This window comes from Rhinolophus sinicus, linkage group LG06 (assembly GCF_036562045.2).
Source record: "Rhinolophus sinicus isolate RSC01 linkage group LG06, ASM3656204v1, whole genome shotgun sequence".
In the NCBI taxonomy this organism is placed as follows: Eukaryota; Metazoa; Chordata; class Mammalia; order Chiroptera; family Rhinolophidae; genus Rhinolophus; species Rhinolophus sinicus.
In genome coordinates this window covers 73,091,757-73,115,562 of record NC_133756.1, presented here as the reverse complement: position 1 = coordinate 73,115,562, position 23,806 = coordinate 73,091,757, and the positions used below count along the sequence as shown (strand labels likewise).

The 23,806-nt window shown below is 41.0% G+C and overlaps 1 protein-coding gene and 1 pseudogene across 5 annotated transcripts in view; one reads left to right on the top strand and one right to left on the bottom strand.

The window, feature by feature from the left end:
* FARS2 (phenylalanyl-tRNA synthetase 2, mitochondrial) overlaps positions 1 to 23,806 on the top strand; it is a 541,022-nt gene that overhangs the window by 130,750 nt on the left and 386,466 nt on the right. For all 5 annotated transcript variants that reach the window (XM_074335275.1, XM_074335276.1, XM_019710860.2 and 2 more), the window contains one exon: positions 11,749 to 11,908. In XM_074335275.1, coding sequence (XP_074191376.1) covers positions 11,749 to 11,908 — 160 coding nt within the window. The remainder of the gene's footprint in view (positions 1 to 11,748; positions 11,909 to 23,806) is intronic.
* On the bottom strand, positions 6,636 to 7,893 carry LOC141572157 (N-acetyllactosaminide alpha-1,3-galactosyltransferase pseudogene; annotated as a pseudogene).

The following is a 23,806-nucleotide window of genomic DNA, read 5'->3' as shown; positions in this document are numbered from 1 at the left end:
ATCGTGGAGATTCTAACTTTTCAAATGTGTTGCAGGGCTACAGGAGCTTTTTGGTGTTGTGCTCTGTTTCTAAAGGATTCTCTAGAAACAGAACAGATAGGGTGTCTGTGTGTGTGTGTGTGTGTGTGTGTGTACACATATATATGATTCATATAAAGAGCTTTATTACAAGGAAGCAGCTCATGTGATTATGGAAGCTGAGAAGTGCAGACCATGGAGAGCCAATGGTATAGTTTCAGTCCGAGTCCCAAGAACTGAGAAGCAGGAAAGCCAGCGGAGTGAGTTCTAGTAGGAACCCAAGTGCGAGCGGAAAACTGGTATCCCAGCTCGAGAGAAATAAAAGATAAAACATAAAGTGAATATAAAGTACAAAATAAATCATAAAGTAATAAATGAAAGGCAGAGGGAAAAAATTCTTCTTACTCAGCCTTTTACTCTATTCGGACGAGGCCCACGCACACTGGAGGGCCATCTGCTTCCCTCCGTCTGCCGATCCAAATGCTGATCTCATCAGGAACACTCTCAGAGACACATCCAGAAATACTGTTTAACCAGATATCTGGGCACCCGTGGTTCCCTCAGGTGGGCACATGAAATTAACCACCACACCATTCGTAGGCAGCCAGACTTCACAGTGGAACACTGAGAATCACTTCTAACGACTCCTTAATTTGTTCTGTGGGTACCACATTTGAGAAATTCCAGTAACCCACTTAGTTACTAATAAATAGCCTTTATTTGTACAAAAAAGTTTTAAAGTAAGGAATTATGCATTTTTTTGCCCTTCAGGATTGAATAAAAGACTTGGACTTTGGGTTATGAGCCCTTGGAGCCTGTCTGTGGGCCTTGGCTCATATGTGGAAAATGTTTTCAGTTACCAGTGCTTGTTGTTCTGGAAATAACACCAGCTTTTGGGCTGGAGAGAGGGGAGTCGAATCCTGGCTCTGCAGCTCACTCTCGGGGAAACTTAGATATGTTATTTATCCACTCTGAGCCTCAGTTTCCTTAACAAAACAGGAATAACTCCTGAGTTATGGTTAAATAACCCAAATGATACCTTGTGAGTGGGAGATGCTCAATAAATGTTAGTTCCCCTACCTATACCATTATATTTACCATGAAAATAGATGTCTGCTCTATTCCGATTACGTATAGATTTACCTGTATATCATCAACATGAATCAGATATCTCGTGGGTCTTACTTTTTAGGTATGATCTACTTTTTTTTTTCTTTTTTTTTAAAGCCACTGTAGTCTTTTCTGTTGATTAGTAATACGTCTTCTGTCATCTTCCTTTAGAGTAGGTGATAGAATTTAGATAGGTCTCTGTCCTGTTATATTTCACCAATTGGCACCGTGAGTGAGCTGTTTAGCCATCTGACTGAAGAAAAAATCGCAATCTCTTTCTCTCTATTTTATCTGTCATCATGGCCTAGGAAGAGGATGACAATAGATCACAATTTTAAAGTCGACAGCAGAATGGATTAAGTTTTCTCCTCCTTTAAATGATGGTTGTAGTGAGAACCAGTTCACACCATGACAGGGTGTTTTTTATAGTTGCCATTGTTGCTTTGTCCCTCAACACATCCAAACTCTGAATCTCTCATGTATTTTGTGTACAGCTTCATGTAACTTCCTAGCTTTGACAGATGGAAGTTTCTGATGTTTTCTCTGTATCGGCTAGAGGTTGGTAGAATATTAATCCACTTCCTTCTCCCATTGGTACCCCCAGGATTACCCCAAGAGAAGAAAAGTGCTGAAAAAATACTTGTCACGACATGTCAGAGTTAATAAAATCAGGCAAAACAACTGACCAGATTTCTAAAATACTCAGAAGCCAGTGGCAGTATCATTGGGGGGTCAGAGGAGGCAGAAGTCACTGATGATACTCTACCGACATTGCTGCTGAGTGCAACCTGGGCCTGCCAGGAAAACAGCCATGTGGAGTCACGTGGGTGCCAGCTTGCTGTCCTGGGGACATTTCTGACCCTGGCTTTCTGAGAATATGGGTTTTTGTCACTAAGCAAGGAACTGAATATATGGTACATTCAACTTGAGGTTTCTCTCATGGAGGCTTAAATGAGGGGAGGTTTGGAAAGACCATGTTGTCCAATGGGGACCTGTGTGAGTTTGGCAGTGAAGGTCTAGTGTAGGGGGTCCCCTGGGAAAACTGTCAGACTAAAACCATCAGAACTTGTCCATGTGAAATTTGAGCTTCTTGTTTTATATCGCATCCTTGACAGCCAGTATTTGGTTCAGCTGCCTGGCAAAAGTTGCCTTTTAACCACCAGTATATTTTTGTAGCATCTTTCACCACTGAACATTGACTGTTTCAAATCTCTTCCCTTACTTCACTGGCACAAAGTCTCATGTCAAGGAGAGGAAATAAGACAAGCAGCGGGGAGAAAACAAAGTCTGCTTTTGCAGCGAAAAGCTTTAATGTATTCCCTCCTCTGTGCTAATCTCTAACTTGATTAATTGGCGTGTGGTGTGTTACAGAAAATCCAGCGAATGACAAAACTGATTCAATATCAATTAGCTAAAACAGGAGCGGACTTCCCACAGAGACCCTAGGACAGAGTTGTATTTAAGTGGGCCCTTCCAAACACAAGTCTTCTCAAATGATGAACAGCAGAAGATCTCACTTAGGGCCCAGTTGTTTCAAGACATTAAAAACTGTGGAAATTAGCAGCTGAAATCCACTTGGATGAGTGTGCTATCCCTTTAATATGTCTGTTGATTCATCTCACTAAGACATCCCAATCCTTCCTCCAAAGTGATTTGAATACTTAATATTTGCTGAAATGCTTTAGTTGGATTTAAATAATGTAATTGAATTTGCTTGCTTTATTCGGGGGAAATGAAGGCTTGGGAATGTCTATGGTAAGATATGTGAATGTGCTTATTTTAGGAAGTGATTCTTACTTATTTCTCTGTCGGTGAATCAAGAATTAATAAGCATTGGGTCTGCCAAATATATGAGGCTGTATTTGTCAGAGGTACAGGCTTTCTCTGTCACTCTCCAGGTGACGGCTGGTCCCTGGGGCTCAGAGGTAATCTGCTTGGTGACAGGTTTTGGTTGAGCAGAATTGGATATAGATTGCCTTTGTATTCAGATACCATGTGTTGTTAGAAACCTCATCTTAAACTGGGGTGTTGTCAAATAACTTCCCGACTAAATGCTGTTCCTTTCGTTTACAGCCTAGTGAGAGAGACAGATAAACTAGAAACCCTGTACAGCAAAATCAGCACAAGGAAAGAGATGTGACCAAGGCACAGAAGAAGGAAACCGTTGTCCCTGGGGGTAATACTAGAAGGCTTATGAAAGCATCTTAAAGGGAAATGTGAGGTCATCCAGGCTGAGAAGGGGCGCTGTGTTCCAGGGAGGGGGAGGGGCAGAACTGAAGGCATGAAGCTACACAAGAATGTCGGGCGTCCTGCAGTGTGTACTGTGGAGTGGGTGGAGTGGGCGGTGGGAGGCAGTGAGGAAATGAAGCTAGGGAGAGAGGTATCAACCGCTTTGTGAAGGGCCTCTAGGCAAACTTATGGATTTGGGCTTTAGTTTAAAAAGAGTGAGAAGTCTTTAATAGTATTTATTTAAGCAATCAGACTGGCATTTTAGAAAAAAATTTTGTAGAGTAGTCTCTGTAAAGGAGCAGCATAGGCAATAATGGAAATGGTGAGACTAGTTAGAAGATTATTTATAATCATCCGAGAGAGAACCAATGCAGGCCAGGACAAAGAAATGGCGGGGATGCCGGGTGGACTTGAGAGTGTTAGGAGGTGGAATTTATTGGATTTGGTGGCTGCATGTGGGAAATGAGGGAAACGGAAAGGCAGCTGAAAATGATTCTTGGGTTGCTTTCTTGGTACCATTCCTGGGGTTGTGGGTCCCAGGAGAAGTGTGTTTTGGGGTAGCGGTCAGGAGAGTATGGTTAGGTGGAGGATTTGCAAATGGAGATGTCCAGTAGGCAGGTGCGTATGTGTACCTGGGCTTGGCACAGTCGGTCGTCTGGGGTGGAGATTTCCCTCAGTGTACATGGCAGTTGCAGCTATGAGTTTAGCTGCTTTCTTCTAGGGGAGAGTAGGCAGAGTTAGAAGTGTACAAAGCTGAAAATGAGGCCTGTGGAATATGAGTTATTTAGCCACAGGAAAGCCAGGAAAGAGAGACTGTGAAGAAGACCAAGAAAGAGTGACCGGCTTAACGGTGAAGAGAAGAGAGGGCAGTCGTAGTTGGAAATGGGATTAGTCTTTAAAGGGAAGAATTGAATATGTTCACTGAGGAGGAGGCCAGAAGAGATGAAAGGTATAGGAGACGTGGATGACTTCTCAGTAAGAACTTGGAGGAGACAGAAGGTGATGGGATTGGGGCATTCAGTTCGCTGGGAGAGGGGGTAGTAATGCCGAGAGCCCGACCAGAGGCTGGTGCCCTGTTTTCCCCCTAAAGTAAGGTAGGCATGAAGAATTGAAGCATGATGCAGAGGCAAGCGCATTTATGAATGGGAATGGAAGGCTAGAAGTCGGGGTTCTTATCTGATGACTTCTCTTTTCTCTGGAAGAAGGCAATACCATTTTTTCCCCTGTGAAAGCAGTGTAGGTGGGATGACCATTTTCAGGAGTGATTAGAATAGTCTGTGCAGTTAATTGGAGGGAACAGCTAATACTTCCTTCTCCAAGATTTTGTTCTCGACTCAGCGCATGCAAATGGGCAGTTCTAAATTAACGAAGTCGTTAAGGAGAAATGTGTGAAGCACCTGCTGTGTTCATAGACTATGATGGTGGGCCTTACTTTTTTTTTCTATACTGAGAAAATAATTTATTCAATGGTAAATCAGTTATATTTTTTAATGGTTAAAATTAATAATGGGAGCTTTAGTTTCTCCACTTGGGATTTAAATTTAAATGAATTAAAAAAAATCAAGATTCCCTCAGAAGTAAACATCAACCCTTTTCTATAGTCTTTCAGTATAGATCTTTGGTTTAGGACTTAAATCATTAACTTCACCTGCTCCACAATGGATCCCAAAATCTTGAGTTAGAGAAGCGAGAGTCCTAACTGACACATGACCTCTTTTCTCTTTTACAAAGCCCACTTCTTCAAGGTTTTTGTTGGTTTGGTTTTGTTTGGCCAGGTTGTGATATATTTTGGCAAGAAGTGAAGAGTTGGAAACACAATGCAACGGTGGAGAAAACGTAGGTTTCATTTTCTCAGAGAAGCCCATTGTGCTGAACATCAAGCCAGTGCAATGGTCCTTCAAATAAATCCCTTAAAACAGAAACAAACCACCTAAACTGGGACACAAGCAAAATATACATGCGCCTGCACATATATGCAAATGCTGCCTCTTAACTTCCTTTACACTGAGTTTCTTAACTTTAAATAATATAGAGGATTTTGTAAGTTCTCTTCGAGAGGGGAATTGAATGTTAAGCTGTTCAGTCATGAGGACTGGGTCTCCCATTGCTACCCCCTGCTTTCGATATAAAAATCAATTAACCATTTCATTAAATTGGTCTGGTTGTTACACCCTCGTAGTGCAGATGAGGCAGGGAAAAATGGGGGTAACTTGAAGGGAGGGCTTTTCCTCCAATCCACCCCTTGATATCAGCCCTCCAAGGGGGGCCTGATAGGCTGAGGGACCCAGAGTGTTGGAGCAGGTGGCAGCGGACTTGCTGATAACTGATTGTCATAAGGCCCAGGGAAATGCCTCTTCAGTCCACTGCAGGCTTTTGTCTTCTCTGACACCATCCACCTCCTCTGGCGAGGATTTGAAGACATAAGTTGCAGAATCTGGCAGACTCTATGCGATGTGGGCAAAACAAGAAGCATCTTCATGACGGCCCCCCCGCCCCGCTCTGGTTGTCGCGGGATTGAGGAGGCTGGACACCATTCGCATTGTCCCCCTGGCATTCAGTGCTTGGATCCATGCTGCATTTAAGCACCAACCTAACGTCCTGCGCTCCTCCCAGGTGGCACTGCTCCCTCTTTCTACTCTCTCTGCTATTTCATGGCAAACTCACTGTGAGGCTATGTTTTCACTTCCTGAGCACCCCCTGGCTCATTCAGATTCCCTGTGACTCCAGACATTCATGATAGCCACTGAGAATCTCCACCAATCTTTCGCACAGAAGCCAAACAACATTCAAAAAGAAAAGGACATGGGCTACAAATGGCCTGAAGCAATCTGCTGTTGAAACCATTTGAGGATTGCCAAGGTAAACTGTGTCCTCACTAAGAGTTCTGCTGCAAAGCAACTCTGTGTTGCTTTAGACTCAGCAAAGACAAGAAAACACTGAAATCGGGGGACTTGCCCACAATTGTATGTTGTTGCAAAACACTTCCCATAGCACCCTTTTCTACATTATCTGGCACATGTAGAGTGTTTTCTGGTTTTCGTCTTCTTTTTTTACGTTCAGCTGATAGTATTCCCCCCAAACCATGAATAGACACGAAATCACTGGGAACGCACGTCTGATTACCATGGGTTCATCCTCCTATATTACAACGCTTAAAGTTACAAGGAGGAATAGCATGTGTTTGCTGGGTTGGTGTTTTGTTAGTTTTTTTTTTTCTTTTTAAGTTAAAATTAAATGTTGCATTTCTGAGAAAGTAGCCACAATAATACTCTCTCAAATTTAGAAACCTACTGGCACAGTTTAAAGTCAGATATTATTTCTAACCAAATTATATTCTTTTATCTGCCAAGATATCTTGACAGTCTTAGTATCTGACGGCTGGCCTATGTGATAACCCCAGCAATATTCTGGGGATAAGATTTTATGGGTTTGTTGAGAAGGAAATACTTGTCCTTTTTCTTGTCCTGGAGGATTCTCTAGAAGACCCCTAGGTGATGTTTAGGAGCTGAATAGGGGCTTCTCCCAAACGCCCACGTGGTGATAAAAATCCCTCGGCCCAATGGAATGTATGCTGCGATGCCTTCCGCTTCCCATAGCTGGACTTGTTAGGGTCTACCTTGTACCACCAGGCTGTAGCTGAGCCACCAACTGGCCCAACGTCTCCACCCCAAAGGTGTCCTGGAAGAGCTGTCCATGCAGAAGAGGAAGTCGACCTCGTGCTGGATGTGGGTCACGCTGTGCTCCCCAACGGTCTTCATGCGCGTCATGCTGATGTCCTGCCCCCTCACCTCAGGCTGGATCTCAAACACTCTGAAGGAACGCAGAGGACCCAGCTGTACCGAGGGCAACCTGGACACGTCGTCCCCCGTGATGTAAAATATGACCTTGTGGCCAGCCATGAAGTGCCTGTTGGCGGATGTCAAGAGCTCCTCCAAATAATGCTCAGTGTACCTTCCGGTAGCAAAACCTGCCTCACCCACGGTAATCTTCTAAGATGGCCCTGTTGTGCGTGCCTTCCCACACAACTGGCGCCTTCCATCCGGTCACTGTCACAGCCCCTGTGGATGAGACCAGTCCGACAGCTGAAGCTCCTGCTCACTGGCTTCCTTCCGTCCTTGTCGTTGTCTGTCCTCTTCTTCCCCTTGGTGATTGTGGGTCCCATTCTTAAACCAGCTTGGAAACCACCAGTCCTTCTGACTGCCAGTTGTCACCGAGTTCTGAGTTTTTTGAGTGATACAGCCACAGGAAAGAGCCTTCTGGGCTGTTGCTATATTCCCGAAGCATAAGTTACATTTGAGACAACCAGCATTGACAATCACTTTTCCTTTGACATTTCATTATTTTCTCCTCATCGTCTCCTTCTCTCCCTGCAGTAAAAGGCAAAACCAGAAAGTTCTATTGAGCTTCGTCCTGCTCAAGGAGGCAGCGCTGGGAGGAAGGGAAGGTGCTGTGGTCCAACTGCTGATCCGCAGACGCAGGGCTCACTCGGGGCTGGACGGCGCCTCCGCTCCGGCCTCAGCGGCGCCCGCGGCTGTCGGAGCAGCGGCCACACGGCCTCCGCCTGAGCCCGGCCGCCGGCTGCAGGGCGCTCCGCCGGCCAGCGGGTGAGCCGGTGCTCCTTACTTTTGAGGTCACATCTGTTACACAGAGTCCTTTCCCATTGCTCCTAAGTTGATTAGACATCATGGTCTTCATTCTCAGTAAGAGTTTGAAATGTTACTGTTTGGGCATTAGTCTCTCTTGAGCGTGCTGACCTCAGTCACAGGGGTATATGACCCTGTATTCAATTTTTAAATAAAGTTTTTGTTATAGCATAGTTCTAGGATAGTTCTGGAAAAATTGCAAAGACAGTACAGAGTTCCTGTCTACCCCACAACCAGTTTCCTGTATCAATGACATCTTACACTACTATGGTATATTTGTCACAATTAGTGAACCAGTTTTTATATATTATTACCTATATTTATATTTATCTGTATTTCCAAAACTTCTTGCTGTGGCCTTTTCAATTATCTTTGGCAGTAAAAGGAGCACTTTACTGATAATTCAGAAACATGAGTTGAATCAGTAATTTGAACAATCTCCCTTACTGTGCCTTTGGAATTGTCTAATCCTAAATCCTGCTTCTTATCTCTTTGAGAAATCATGCAGTTGAGGGGGGGAGGGGGAGTCTGCAGAGAAGAATAAATATCAACTTGAATTTTATCAAGTCAGTATGACTCTGGTGTCAGTTATATGTGTTTTTAATTTAAAATGTATTATTATCTAGTAAATGCAGTTTGTCAGACAAAAGTCTTTTAAAAATGGGTTCTGAGGAATAAATGAACATGAGTGGTTTTTGGTGAAAAGATCGTACCCCATCATCAGCGATAACACAAGTTCCCTGTCCTCGTTGCCTGACTTTATACTGACCTATAATTTTTGAGCTATACAATTTGGACTTAAGTCTTTTCTGGTTAACATTATGTTTGTTTTACTAGTGCACCTTCTGTTTTCATTTCCCACTCAGCAGAACACAGAACTAGGAACCTCTTTTATTTCCTGTAAGAATCCAGTCATAACAAAGTCATTAATGAGTGATGTGGAATTTGCTGATAAGTTTTTTAAGTAAGAAGGAAGAGAGCATTTCTATCATGTAATCTGCAGTGGAATTATTCTGAAAAATGTTTGAATGAGCCTGTCTCTTCTCTCCAAACTTCCTTTCTGTTGTCTGGCACCCACTTTCCAGCCCCAGAAAATTTCAAAATCCTTCAAAAAGAAGCTGTTTAACAACTTTCTTGTATTCTATGGGCACCTTTGGGTTTTTACTTCCCAGCTGTCTTATGGTCCCACCACAAACCCCCCACCCTCTTATGCTCCCAAGTGCCAAGGAGTTCTCTTTCCTTGTTACTCAGAGCCTATTATTAAAATTTTTTTTTCCCGTCGAATTAAGCTGGTAATAATTTGAGTGGAATCCTTTCTAATACAGTCATACAGCTAAATTAAACATTTAAAAAATATCAGTTGCAGAAATGTTTTATGAACGTAGGCATCGCTTCCTTCCAACACAAAGCACATTTGGGTGCCATTACTGAGATTTTGCAGCTCCTCCTCTTCCCCCTTGTCTCCTTCTCTTTCTCCTTCCCCTGCTCCTTCCTCTTCCTTCCTCTTCTTACTAAAATGCTAGTTTGCACAGCCTGAGTTCAAAGCGATGGCCTTAAATATGGCTTTGTCACCACAATATTTTCCATTACCGTTACTGTGGATCGTGTTGTCACTTCTGATGCTACTTGTACTTGCACTGGACGTGGTTTGGAGCAGGTCTGCTGTTAGGGTTGGTCCCATAGGGCTTTAGACTTGAGCTCTGTGCCCTCAGGCCAAGATCCACTTAGGAACCTAAATTTAACTGAATCGGTGATGTTGTAATGGCTTATTGGCTTATGGACTGGTTAAAATTTCAAATGCTGTTGAAGTGACCTTAACGTATTTGTTTTAATGTTATAATGTTGAAATGCTTTGTAACTTGAAAACATGGTATCTGTTTCTGATTTACCTTACTAAATGTTTATTGTATTGACGTGGCTACCAAAATGTTATAGTTCCAGTACTTCCTTAGTTTGTTTAGGTTAGTCACAAAACAAACGTACGTTGTTTTTCCCTGTGAGATTAGGCTAGACCCCAAACCTGTTGCCCAGGCCCAGACACCTCCTCTGGCTGGGAGGTGGAATTATTTCACCGGCATTAAGTTAAAATGCAACAGCCTGGGCTCTTGTGCCTGTCACATGCCTAAAATATTCTTGTTGGGTGCCCTTGAAGGGCGTCGCCTTTTATGAGTCCCTGGCTATCACCGGGACCACTTGAATTAAGGTTTTATCTTGATTATTTTCTGTGCCATGGCCTCTTTTGAATTTTATAAAATGAACAACAATATCACAAAGCCACATCTTTTCCCTCTGGAAGGTTTCTTCTGAACCACTTTTGGATTTGAACCATGTTTCTTCTGTTTTCTCACTTGTATGAAAATTATTTATTTGTTCAACTTTCAAGCATTTCTTTTTTCTTTTTTGCATTTCTACTGCTGTTTTGCTTTGGTTCTCTTCTTTCCTTTAGTTAAGGAGGAAAGGGCTGAGATAACTTGCATTCAGCGCTGGTGTCATAATAGACACCATGGAATATCAGTCAGCCTCCCTCCACCTGATACTGCCTTGGGAAGTGGCTGTATATAGCACACAGAGCCTTCCTGTTAGTGATGGAGAGAGGGCATCATCCTTTAAGGCTGTTTATCTGACGCCCTACTTGGGCAGCCACTGTGGGCTGTTACTTTGGCCTCCTTTGCTGTGGTAAGCTGTCGCAACCAATGTTTGGGTTTTCTGTTGATAGATGTTAGATAGGCAAATATTCTCATTATATTTCTCAGGCTTTGTGCTGGGCTTTCTTCTGGCTTTGTGCTTTCTCTCTATTGTGTTATTTCTTCAGTGCCTTTAAGAATTTTTGTAGATTTATCAGGAGGTTTGGTTCTAATTATCCAGCCTTGTATTACTAGAAACAGCAGTGAATTTGTTCTTTCATTAATGTTTTTTACTTTTTATTTCGTGGACATCAGGTGGAAAGAATGGTAGACTCATTTGCTCAGTTCTCCTCCGAGTCAGTCTCCTAGCAGGTGAAGTCAGCTTTGTTGTCAAAGGTGGGGATGCTTTCTCTTAGTGGTAAAGCAGCTTATGAAGAATAACTGTGATTAATAATTATGGTTGTGATTATAATGTGGAACATGTATTTAGCCATTGCAATGGGCCAGGCACTCTGTGCTTTTAACGCATTATTTTCCTTAATTATTATAAGTGTCGTAATTGAGTGTTATTATTCCTACTTTACAAAGCATTACGTGAGGCTTGGCGGCCGTGTCACTTGCCAGAGTTTACCTGCCTAGTAAGTGACAGAAATGTGCTTCAGGCCCTTTCCGGGCTTGGAGATACAGGGTCAGCAAAGTGCAGCACACTTCCTGCCATCACGGACTTGACAGGATTTAATTCCTCGGTTATCCTTTTCACCTAGTTTCACAACACACTTTCAGGACACTGGGATGGTCAGGGATATACTTTTAGAGTCTGAAAGCCTGATTCACTGGTATATCCACTAACATCGAGGATAATGTGTCTTGTGAGGAAATGACTGTAACTTAGCGCAAAAGTCAAACGGACAGATCCTCAAAGATCAGAACAATCTTTTAATTTCCCAAACACTCCATTCCGTGGAGCAGAGTGCTTTCTTCAAAGTTGGGACTAAATGAATGTTACTGTCAGTACGTTCATCGGCTCGAAGACTCAATGGATTTTATTCCCACATTATGTTTTCTGACATAGACTGGCAAGGATACTATTTTTATGTATTGATATTATTCCTCTTGGTTTACAGTTGTTTGCTGGCATAAAGGATGGAGAAAGCCTGCAGCTCTTTGAACAAAGTTCTCGCTCTGCCCGTAAACAAGAGACACATACCATGGAGGCCGTGAAGCTCGTAGAGTTTCACCTGAAGCAGACACTGACCAGGCTTGTGGCACATCTGTTTGGAGATGGTAGGTACTCAAATGCCTTTGTCTTTGGGGGCTTACCTAGTCAGTAATTACCATCTTCCTGAAATCATTAAGGCTATTTGGATCTAGATTATTTTGGTCTAAGTTGTGGCTTAATGGTTTAGGTCCTCAGCGAGGTAGAATTTACAGATTTCCTGGTTCATACCATGTGAGGAGCAAGAGGATACGAAAATGGAATTAGCTAGAGAAAGAAAAAAACGATGATATCCTGTGATATGAATGATCATGGATTAAGATTAGGGTCATCAGTCAGGGGAAAGGGTCATCAGTCAGGAGAAAGTGTACAGACTGAGTAGTGTTATTATATAACTGTATTATCATTACGTAGGTCAGACTTGAAAAATGGAGCAAGATTCTTTTTTTTCTTTTTCTCATTTATTTATTTAATTAAAAAAAATTTTCAATTACACTTGACATTCAATATTACATTAGTTTCAGGTGTACAGCATGTGGTCAGACATTTATATAACTAAAGTGATGCCCCTGATAAGTCTAGTACCCACCTAGCACTATGCATAGTTATTACAATATTATTGGCTGTATTCCCTATGCTGTACTTTACATCCCCGTGACTATTTCTAACTACCAATTTGTACTTCTCAAGCCCTTTACCATTTTCACCCTGTCCCCCAACCCCCTTCCACCTGGCAGCCATCAGTTTGTTCTCTGTACCTATGAGTTTGCTTCTGTTTTGTTTATTTTGTTTTTTAAATTCCACACGTAAGTGAAATCATATGGTGTTTGTCTTTATCTGTCTGACTTATTTCATTTAGCTTAATACCCTCTGGGTCTATCCATGTGGGGCAAGATTCTTAACCATGTGAGTGCACTCAGAGGAAAATTTCACGTGTTTATATACTGATTACTGCTGTCAACAGCAAAAATATTAACAGTGAATTTCCTGGAGGAAGAAGAATAACATTTTTAAGAGCTGGACTCTCACTTAGTTACTTGCCCTCCATTATCTTTCCAAGAAAATTTTTGTTCGTGATACGTCCCCCTCCAACTATTTCTAACTTATTTGAGATAATATTTTGGTTTGTTTTTAGACAGCTGTAAGGAGAAGGATAGGAGATTTCCCTTAATGGTGACCTACAATTAAAACATGTTTAGAAGATAGAGGCCTAACATGGTTAGAATTCTCTTTTATTCTCTTATTTCTGTGAGCTTTTTAAAAGAACAGCTTTATTGAGGTATAATTGACATAAAATAAACTATACATATTTAAAATTTACAATCTGCTAAGTTGACATACAACAAACTGAATATATTTACACAATTTTATAAGTTTTGACATATGTATACACCTGTGAAACCACCAGCGGAATCAGGATAATAAACATCACCCCCAATAGCTTCCTTCTGTCCCTTGGTAATCTCTTCTCACTGTTCCCTGCATCTCCTCACCCCAGGCAGCCAGTGAACTAGTTTCTGTCACTATTGATTAGTTTGCACCTCTTAGATTTATACAAATGGAATTCTATAATGTACTCTATTCTTTTTTTTGCCTGGTGTATTTCACTTTGCATAATTATTTGGAGATCCAGCCATGTTGTAGTGTAAATCAAGAGCTCATTCCTTTTTATTGCTAAGCATTTCATTCCGTAGTTCCTTTATCCATCCACCCATTGATAGACGTTTGGATTGCTTCCAGTCTTTTACTATTATTACAAGTAAAGCTTCTAGACACATTCACACACAAGTCTTGGATGGACATGTGCCTTCATTTCTCTTCAGTAAATACACACACGTAGGAATGGAATTAATGTTATATGGTAGGTGTATTTTAATTTCCTGGGAAGCCGCTAAACTGTTTTCTGAAGTACTTGTCCATTTTATTATACATTCCTTCTCGTTGTGTATGAAGGTGCCAGTTGCTCTGCATCTTCAACAGCACTTGATATAGTCAGTCATTTTAATTTTAGCTCTTCTACATAATAAGAGTGTGGTGGCATGTCAAATAGCAGTCAACATATATAAAGAACTGTAAATAAACAAGTGGAAATCGACCTAAGAGAGAAGTGGGTGAACATGAAGGTGACAAATGATGTAGCTAGAAGGACTAATGAATACATGAAAAGATGCTAACCCGTATTAGTAATCAGGGGAAAGCAAATGAAAACCACCATGAGCTATCCTTTGTCATTTTTCACGTGTGAAAATACTTTTTAAGATCTAACATTTGTAAGTGTTGACAAAGATACACAAAAGTAGGTGTAGAAAATCGTGGTCCTGTGTAGGAGTCTCAGCTACCATCCCCCAGCTGGAATGTGAGTGCTCACCTATCTTGAGGCACATTTGTTCATACCTCCAGATTTCCCCTACCAACGTGTGAGCTCAAATATGTATTTTAAAGGATTCTTGTTATAATTTAGTAAGCCTCTGATGGATGTCCTGTCTTAGCAAGATTTGTGAGAATATCGAAACTTCCATATTAGCAAACATATAGTTCATGTAATATTTAAGAAACCGTTTAATAATTCTATATATTCTTCACATGTTTACCTTTTAAAAAAGAATACATGAACTTCATCTAGTTTCTTTCTAGGAGGTGGAGAATGGTTTTAGGGAAGAGGTACAAACCAGGCCTCAAGTGTGTTCTTAGTATTTCATTAAAATAAAAAGATATGAAATATGAAAAAATGTTATGGTTTGACAAAACTGAAAAGTGGGTACACGGAAATTTGCTATTTTCTATTTCTGTCTCTAGTTTTGAAATATTTCATATTAAAATTGTATAATGTAATAGTGAAACAGGTTTCAGATGTGACAATCCTTTTATAGCCGGCTTCGCTTTACTTTCATGATAAAAGAATTATGTTATTTTTAGCAGTAATATTGGAATGTAAGGAGATGGGCTGTGTTCAAGCCATTTTGAGGCAGGTTATGGTAGAGTGGATTTCTAGTATTTTAGGGAGATAGGGTTCCGTCTCTCGTAGCTTTACAAAGGAATTCAGGCTTATCTGAAATTGTCAGTCTATGGAGAGAATTATTAGAGTTCTCCTTGTTTATGTTTTGCTACACATTTCTACCATCAAATCATTTGATCTTTGGGAGGCTTAGAAACTACCTTATAGTTAGATAAGTGTTTCTGCATCGACAGGTAGGTAGCCTCCTTTCTCTAATGACTAGTGTTTCTGTTTCTCCTACTTTGTTATTTTCACCCCCACCCCACCCCCGAAACCCATTTAGTACCGTCAGCTCCTTCACCTGAGTTATTCTTTCTTACTCACTGGTGTTGAGTCACCTGTCCTCTACCCAGGACCCTTTCCTCGAGCTCATGCTGAGCCCTGGAGAAGGTGCCTTTGGTGGTCATCGCATCATTCTTTGGGGATGGGCTTTTAATTTCTGAGCAAGAAGCGCCACTGGTTTCCACCATGTTTCTGGCATCACGGTATTGAATAAGCTAGATGTAATCCCTGTATTCAGGGAGCCATGTATCTCAGATCCTCTCACAGGGAAACTAATGTGTCATGGGAGCGTATAGGAGAGGTGCCTCTTCTGGTGTTTGCATGTGCTCCAGGAAAGCATCTTAGTTGGGGATTGTCCGAGCTGACACTAGTCATTGAGAACAAGCAGAAAGCTGTACAGCCTTAAGGAATGAAGAACGGAATGGAAGAAAGTAAAACAAATGGTTAACAGAAAAATCTCATGACCACTGAGATACGGTAGAGTGGAATCAGCAAAATTAAAGTTCTCTTTCATCCGTTTATGCTGAAATCTTGAACAGGTCATGTAGTGCTTTAGGTCTTCATTTTCTAACTTTTAAAAGTCAAGATAGGGCCTGCCTGGTGACTCAGGTGGTTGGAGCGCCGTGCTCTTAAATGCCAAGGTCGCTGGTTCCATTCCCACATGGGCCAGTGAGCTGTGCCCTCTACAGCTAAGATTGTGAACAACAGTTCTCCCTGGAGCTGTGCTGCCATGAGTAGCCGTGGGCTGCTGAGTGCTGCCGTGGGCTGCTGTGAGCAGCCGACCAACCACCAGTGTCCGATTGCCTCAGCCAGGGGGAGCGCAAGGCTCATATTAGCAGCATGGGCCAGGGAGCTGTGTCCTACGTAACTAGACTGAGAAACAATGGCTTGAACAGAGTCGGGGCGGAGAGGCGGAAGAAGGGGGGGAAAGAAAGAAAATGCAAAAAAAAGTTAAGATAATAATCTTTCCCATGAGAATAAAATGAGATAACATGTGAAAGGTACCTTGTAGAAAGAAAATATTAAATAAACGTATAAATATGAAAAAAGTGAAGGAGTAAAGGAGGGAAGGAAAATTATGACTAGGCAATAAAAGCAGGGAGTGTAGGAAGAAACAGCACAATCAAAGTGCAATAGTTAAGGCTGATTTGTGTTAATTTTGTATAATGAAATGAGATGTAACTTTATATCAGACATGGCACAGCAAATTGGCGTTGACGGTGGTCTTCTCTCCGAGCACCAGCAAATATTTAAAAAGAGTATACCACACCTGACCCTGCAGTGATTGTGAAAATGACCCAGGGTCCTTGAAAATATTCAGTCCCTCAATATGGTCCTGGACTTTCTTTGTGTTAATATTTTAAATATTTGTATTTGAATAGATTTCAAAACCGTGGATTGAAGTGAAAGTTTCCAGGGAGCAGTTTTCCTTATAAAAACCATTTCTGCAGTGTGTGATTTTTCTGGCTGTGAAACCCATCACGCCATGGCCAAAAATCAAGAACCTTACCTTTGAAGCGGCAGTGAAGTTGTAGTTTCTCTACTTCAGGCAGACGTTTGCTTTATTTAAAAGGGACTACTGGCCCAGACTTGTGGGTTTCAGATTTCATTACAGATCAGAGTTGCTGTTTTATAAATCTCAAATTTACTTTTTGTTTATAAAACGGAGTGGATTGCTACAGGAGCAGCTGCCGGAGGGGCTGCGGGCGCTAGTTCTCGGGTGCATCCGCGTCTTTGGAACATCCGTTAAGATGCATCTGAGGGCAGACGCTAAGCAGGGCGGGAAGGTGACCCAAACCCAAGCCATTGTGAACTACGAGGGAGTGGGGTACGTGGTACAGACCACAGGCCTGGCAGTGTCTTCGGCACCCTCAAGAGAAGTGACACGTTTTTACTGAAAAAATTCCAGAGGGTCCGTTTAAGTTTTTTCTTTTTTTCTTTTTTTTTTTTTTTTAGTGGGAGTTCCTAGTTTTTGAAAAATGTCTTGGTAAACTTGTCTAGCTGCAAATAATCTGCATGTCATTTAGATGAATAATAGCAATAATAATGATGACAATAATAGTAATAATTAACATTGCCAAACACTGCGCTGAGCACTTTTGTAAGGATTTTTTTGTTTTGGTTTGAACTGTATCTATGATGTAAATATTATTATAATCTCCATTTTTCAGATGAGGGACCCTAGACACAGAAATGAAGTACCATGGGAGGATCACATAGCTGGGAAATATTTGAGGTGCAGTTTTAGCCCAGCCAGTCTGACTGAGCTCTTTTGAAAGGATGGAAAGCAATCATTTTAATGATATTTCTGAAACTGCGAGGCCTACGAAAGCCGTGGTGTTAACAATCGGGCCTCTCCCTCGGTCTCCTTGTGATGCCCCCGTACTCTGCCTCCCTCTCACTGGCTGGGGGGCAAGCCTTCTTTGCTCCCTCACACTCAGTTACATTTGGGGTATGAAAGATCATTTTCAAAATTTCAAATTCAATCTTTAATTAGTTAATGAATAGGAACTGTCTCCGCAGGCCTCAGAATTATTCAACTCTTTTTATATTTGCTTTTATAAATTTGTCTAAGCTTTTCACTTTAAAAAAATATATTATTAGTGTTGTATTCCTTTGTTCTCGAAAAGCAAAATTAAAAATTAGAACACACCATTTCCTTGTGGCAATTTGTTGTTATTACAGCTGTTTTCCTTTTAGGGTGTTTTTCCTCCTGTCTGAAGCAGTTTATTATTTTCTGCTAACATTTCAATTGTACCAGCATACCAAGGCTGATAGAAGAGAGGTTATCAGTGTATTAGAAAGAAATAAAATAACCTTTAGACTATTTTTGTGCTCGTGGAATTTGCTCTCATTTTTATTAACGTTTCTAAACCATTTCCCCTATATTTAGTACCATATTTGGCAGATATTTCTTTCAGAGAACCTAAGGTTGGGGGTTAGGATTCCTGACGTTTTAGTTTCACTTTCCATCCTTCAGGGTTTACAGCCTTCTTTGGCTCAATCTCTTTACTAAACATTGGCCTTTCCCTTTATAGAGCATGGGCCTCATGGCATAGATAACTAGTCTGAAGGAGCAATGTCTTGTGATCTAGGTATTTCGCCAGGGGCAAGTCAGGTCTCTTCCCTTTTGTTTAAAAGCACAAAAGGCTTGTGGTGGTCCTTAGAGGCACCTCCCAGTATCCCCCTGGCTGATGGGCCTGCCCTTAGCCTCAGCCAGGGCAGCCTCCTTGCTGAGGACATGCCCTTCTCAGGGCTGTCCACATCAGAGATTGGTTCTGGCAGGAATATGAAGGCCCAGTATTTGGTCTAACACCCTCCTACCTCACCACCAGCCCAGGGCAATCCTAGTGGGTTGTCTAAGCAGCAGAGTTCCAGTGGGGTGTTTCTGGAGCTTGATTGCAGTTCGTTGTCTTCTCCCTCTGCCCCAACCTGCCGCCACCCTCTTTCTGCCATAGGTGTTGATTCCCACAAAATGACCTGTTTGTCAGCCCAACCGCCACAGGGATTGATATATGGTCCCATTCAACTGAAACATTTCCAGGCTCTGTCCTTTGAATGCTGTTCTGGTCAGGAGTGAGGTCAATTGGTCTTGGTAATGAGGATCCCATATCTTCCATATCTTTTTATATTTTTCTCTATCTATGAATCCCTGTTAATATAAATGAACTGATTATAACTTGTATAAATGTCTAATCACTATGTTGTACAACTGAAGCTAATATGATGTGTGTCAATTGTAATTGAAAATATAAAAAATGTAAAAATGCAGTGAAAGTGGTTAAGAATAATAATTAGGTTAATAGTTGTTAGTTCTACTTTATTCCTAAAGTTGACAAATTAAAAAAATTAAGCATGTCACTTTACTAAGTTTTAAATCAGGTGTTTTGGGCTATCTGGGTCTGCCTTGGAGAGGCCGGTCTTTCTTAGAGCTGTCCTAGAAAACGAAGTAGCAAGCAGTTGTCGTATTCAGGCAGTGTTGGTGCCTCTGCTCACTGGGGCTAGGATGGAGGTCAGGCAGGCTGGTACAAACTGGCTGCATACTCCACCTACCTGAGCCTGGGGACCCCTAGCTATGCAGTGGGGATATGGAGTGCCTTGCACTGTAGAGGTGCTCAGTGGAAATAGATCATCACCTTAGGAATCAGATGGAGAGAGACATAAGACCCCCTTTTCTTTAGATGTCTGGTGAATGGAGAAATACTAGAGTTGACCTTTCTGGTCTAAGAAGTTGGTACAAGGAAACCTTGGGAGAAAGCCTGAGACAGCAATGGTTAAATTGAACTGGAATCCATTTTTTTCTTTCTTTCTTTTGTTTTTTGTAGTTAAAGTTTATTGGGGTGACAGTGGTTAGTAAAGTTACATAGGTTTCAGGTGTACAATTCTGTATTACATCATCTATAAATCACATGTGTGTTCACCACCCAGAGTCAGTTCTCCTTCCATCACCATATATTTGATCCCTTTTACCCTCATCTACCATGGAATACTTTTAAGAGGTGTGAAACCCATGATTCTGTGGATATTGGGAAAAGGATAGCAAATAGGTTCCCTACTCTAAAGAAATGAGAAGTTGAAATTGTTGGGGGTTTCATGTTAAATGAAACAAAATTATCAGGCCTTGAGTTACAGTGAAAAAAAAAGTACTTAAAATTTTAGGAATACTGTAATCAAGATGATTAATGTACCAGGAATGCGCCTATTTCATACTGTTTCTACTTATGTTGATCTTTCGGGTGGCTGGTAGACAGGTAACCCGGAAAACGGTAAGATTTACGGGAGAAGGAAAGTTCCTTCTCTACTCCTCAGGTTCAGAGAAAGCCCTAGAGCTTCATTCATTCCTGTCACTTCTCTTCTGGTCTCGCTTCTACCCTAGCCCATCCAAGGAGAGATAATCAAAGTGAGGTTAGGTATCTAAACTCTGTTATCAATCACTTTAAGTCCTTGGAACCCTTGACTTGCCATACTCGTTAACCACCTAACTTTGAATCGACTTGATAGCCTAATCTACTCTTTCGGCTTTTCCCTGTTGTAATTATGATCAGAGTTTGTAATTATGATCAGCCACCTTAGCTGGGTCACGGTTAGTAGGGATCTTTGTTATTACCTTCGGTCAGTTCACTGTACAAATCCCTGTCTCAGTTACCCCAGACCATGGACACTCTCGTCTGTCGGAGGATAAGGTCACCTGTTTCATTAAGGAAATTTAGGTGACTCGGTATGAACTCAATGCTTATGTGGCCTCTTGATCCCATTCTTCTTCCTTCCCATTCCATTACTTTCTCCGGAACCTGGCTTCATCAATTATCAGCTTAAAATGGGTTTCAGACTACTGTCTTAAGATAAAGCAAACAAATAAATGCCATCATTTAACCTTCCATTCTTCTTTGGAAGCTTATTCTCCTTTTCTTTCTAGCCACACATTCCTTCCTACTTCTGCCCAACCCAGGTTGTGTTGATTTTAGCTGTTTCTGTTGAGGTCACAATGGACTTCCAAATTGTAAAGTCCAAAGATTGAGAGAAGTGCTTATTATGGTGACCCTTTTCGCTTAGTTTTTTTTTTTTTTTAAAGTTTCCTTGAATTATAACTGGCTTCCAATAAACGAAGCATTTTAAAGTGTACAATTTAAGTTTTGACATATTTATACACATATGAAATCATCACCACAATCAAAGGAATGAGCATATCCATCACCCCCCAAGTTTCCTTGTGCCCCTTTGTCATGTCTCCCTACCACCGTTTCTGCTCAGTCTCCCTGCCACACCATGCCTAGGTAAGCAGTGATGTGCTTTCTGTCACTATTAATTCGTACGTATTTTCTAGATTTATGTAAATGGAATCCAAGGAAAAAAGTATTTATTCTTTGTTTGCCTGGCTTTTTTCACTCAGCAGAGTTATGTTGACCCATTTTACATCCCTAGTACAGTGTGTGGAAGTAGAAGTTGCTCGTCATCTTTGCAAATGCGAGGTCTGCTCAGTCATTTTATTTTAGCCATTCTCATAGGTGTGCAGTGGTAGCTGACTGTGGTTTTCACCTGCATTTCTGTGATGACTAATGATGCTGAATATCACGTGCTTACTTGCCATCCATGTTCCTATTCTTTGGTGATGTGCCCAAATCTTTTGCCCATTTGAAAAATCAGTTTTCCTATTATCTATTTTTGAAACTTCTTTATTTATTCTAGATACAAGTCTTTTGTCAGGTATGTGATTTGTCAGATATTTTCTCTGTCTGTGCCTTGTCTTTTCATTCTCTTAGCAGTGTCCCTCGAAGGGCAGAAGTTGTTAATTTGATGAAATGTAATTAACCTGTTTTTTCTTTTGTGGATTATGCTTTGATGTGGTTTCTAAGAACTCTATCCTAATCCAAGGTGATAAAGATTTTTCTGCTGTGTTTTCTTTTAAAAGTTTTATAGTTTTCAGTTCATTCTTAGGTTTGTGATCATTTTGAAAAATTTTGCATATGGTATGAGGTGTGAATTAAAGACTGTTTGCATATGGATATCCAGTTGTTCCAGCACCATTTCTTGAAATGTTCAACCTTTCATCACTTAATTGCCTTCGTACGTTTGTTCAAATCAGTTGACCACGTATGTTTGGGTCTGTTTTTGGACTCTCTATTCTGCTCCATGCATCTGTTATTTGTCTATCTTGATGTAATACTACATTCTCTTCAAAAATAGTAGCTTCATAATATGTCTTTAAAAAATGTTTTTTAATTTTTCAATAACAGTTGACATACAATATTATATTAATTTCAGGTCTACCACATAGGGATTAGATATTTATATAACTTATGAAGGCCTCACCTCAGTAAATCTAGTACCCATCTGAGACTATACGTAGACATTGCAATATTATTGACTATATTCCCTGTGCTATACTTTACATCCCCATGACTATTTTGTAACTACCAATTTGTACCTCTTGATTCCTTCCCCTATCTTCCCACCTCCCTTACCATCTGACAGCCATTAAAATGTTCTCTGTATCTATGAGTATGTTTGTGTTTTGTTTGTTTGTTTATTTTGTTTTTTAGATTCCACATATAATTGAAGTCATAGGGTATTTGTCTTTCTCTGTTTGACTTATTTCACCCAGCATAATGTTCTCTAGGTCTATCCAATTTGTTGCAGATGGCAAGATTTCATTCTTTTTTATGGCTGAGTTATATTCCATTGTATAAATGTACCACTTCTTCTTTATCCATTCATCTATTGATGGACACTTAGCTTGCCTCCTTATCTTGGCTATTGTAAATAATGCTGCAGTGAACGTAGGGGTACATGTAGCTTTTCGAATTAGTGTTTGAGTTCCTTTGCATAAATAACCAGAAGTGGAATTGCTGGGTCCTTCTTTGTCTGTTGTTATACCCTTTGTTTTAAAGTCTATTTTATTTGGTATAAATATTGCTACCCCAGCATTTTTTTGTTGTTTGCATTTTAATGAAATATTGTTTTCCATCCCTTTGGAAGATTTTTGCTTTTATTTTGCTCCCTTTTTCAGTTTTTCTCCCTGTTGTCTTATCCCACTTTGCTTATTTCTCCCCTATGTGGCTTTGCAGTTCATTCCACCTCACTCTCTGGGCTTGAAATCCAGAACAAAGGTTTACAGGGATCTGTCAGATGTTAATCAGTCCTGATTTAGGGCAGATCCAATACCTGTAGTGTTGCTCTCTAAGCCTACAGCTCTTCAGAGCTATAGCCCCAGGCTGTATTTGGTGGTAATTTTTGTCAGCCTTCTTTACCAGGATGGCGCTTATTTCAGCCCTGCATATGACTTCAACCTTTCAGCTTCTGTCAGATCCGCCGCCAGTAGTATATTACCCTGCAGCAGGCAGGCTCCTGGCTCTTCTGGTTGTGGGCTCCGAGCCCAGCAATCCCGTCTTGTAGCCCGTCTCACTCTTGCATTTCTGTTCTGTATTCTGGCCAATGGAGGTATTTCTCTTATAACTCTTTGAACTTAGACTATGCCTTTTTGTTTCTCTCTCTCTCTCTCTCTCTCTCTCTCTCTCTCTCTCTCTCTCTTTTTAAAAATCATGGTCATCATTGTCATGTATTAGAAGAACAAGGAAACTGATGGTACCATGTTGGTCTGGGCACCAAGGGCACTTTGCAATGGAAGCTGAATTAGTGTAGTTTTTCATGGTCTGCTCCAGTGGAGGGCAGCACAGGGCTTTGTGTCTCATCCGCCTGGTGTTGAATTCTGATCTTGGCATTTACCAGCTTTGTCAACTTAGATTAGACGTGTAAACTCTTTCAGCCACAGTTGCTTCATCTGCAGGATAGGAATACTGGTAATTACTGGGCAGTGTTTGTGTCAGCCTCACATCAGTGTAAGGATGGAATTAACCAAGGCATGGATTTTAGCACAGTGCTGTAGTAAATTAACAACAAATGTTGATTACCTTCGGAATGCAAGTTAAAAATGTTCGTTTTTCTTTATACTTTTATAAAAAGGTGAGAGATATTTTAGGTTATGGTCTGATTTTCAGTGATACTCAGTTCAAAAATCACCCAGTGAGTATTATCAGGTGCCAGGAACTATGCTAGGTTTTTACACACTTTTTTCTTGCTGAATTGTCACCAGAACTTGGTGAGGTAAGTATAATTTTTATTTTAAACAAAATTGAGCAGTGAGACGTTAAATCCCGTGCTTGAGGCCACTGGCCTTTGATCCCAGGTCTAC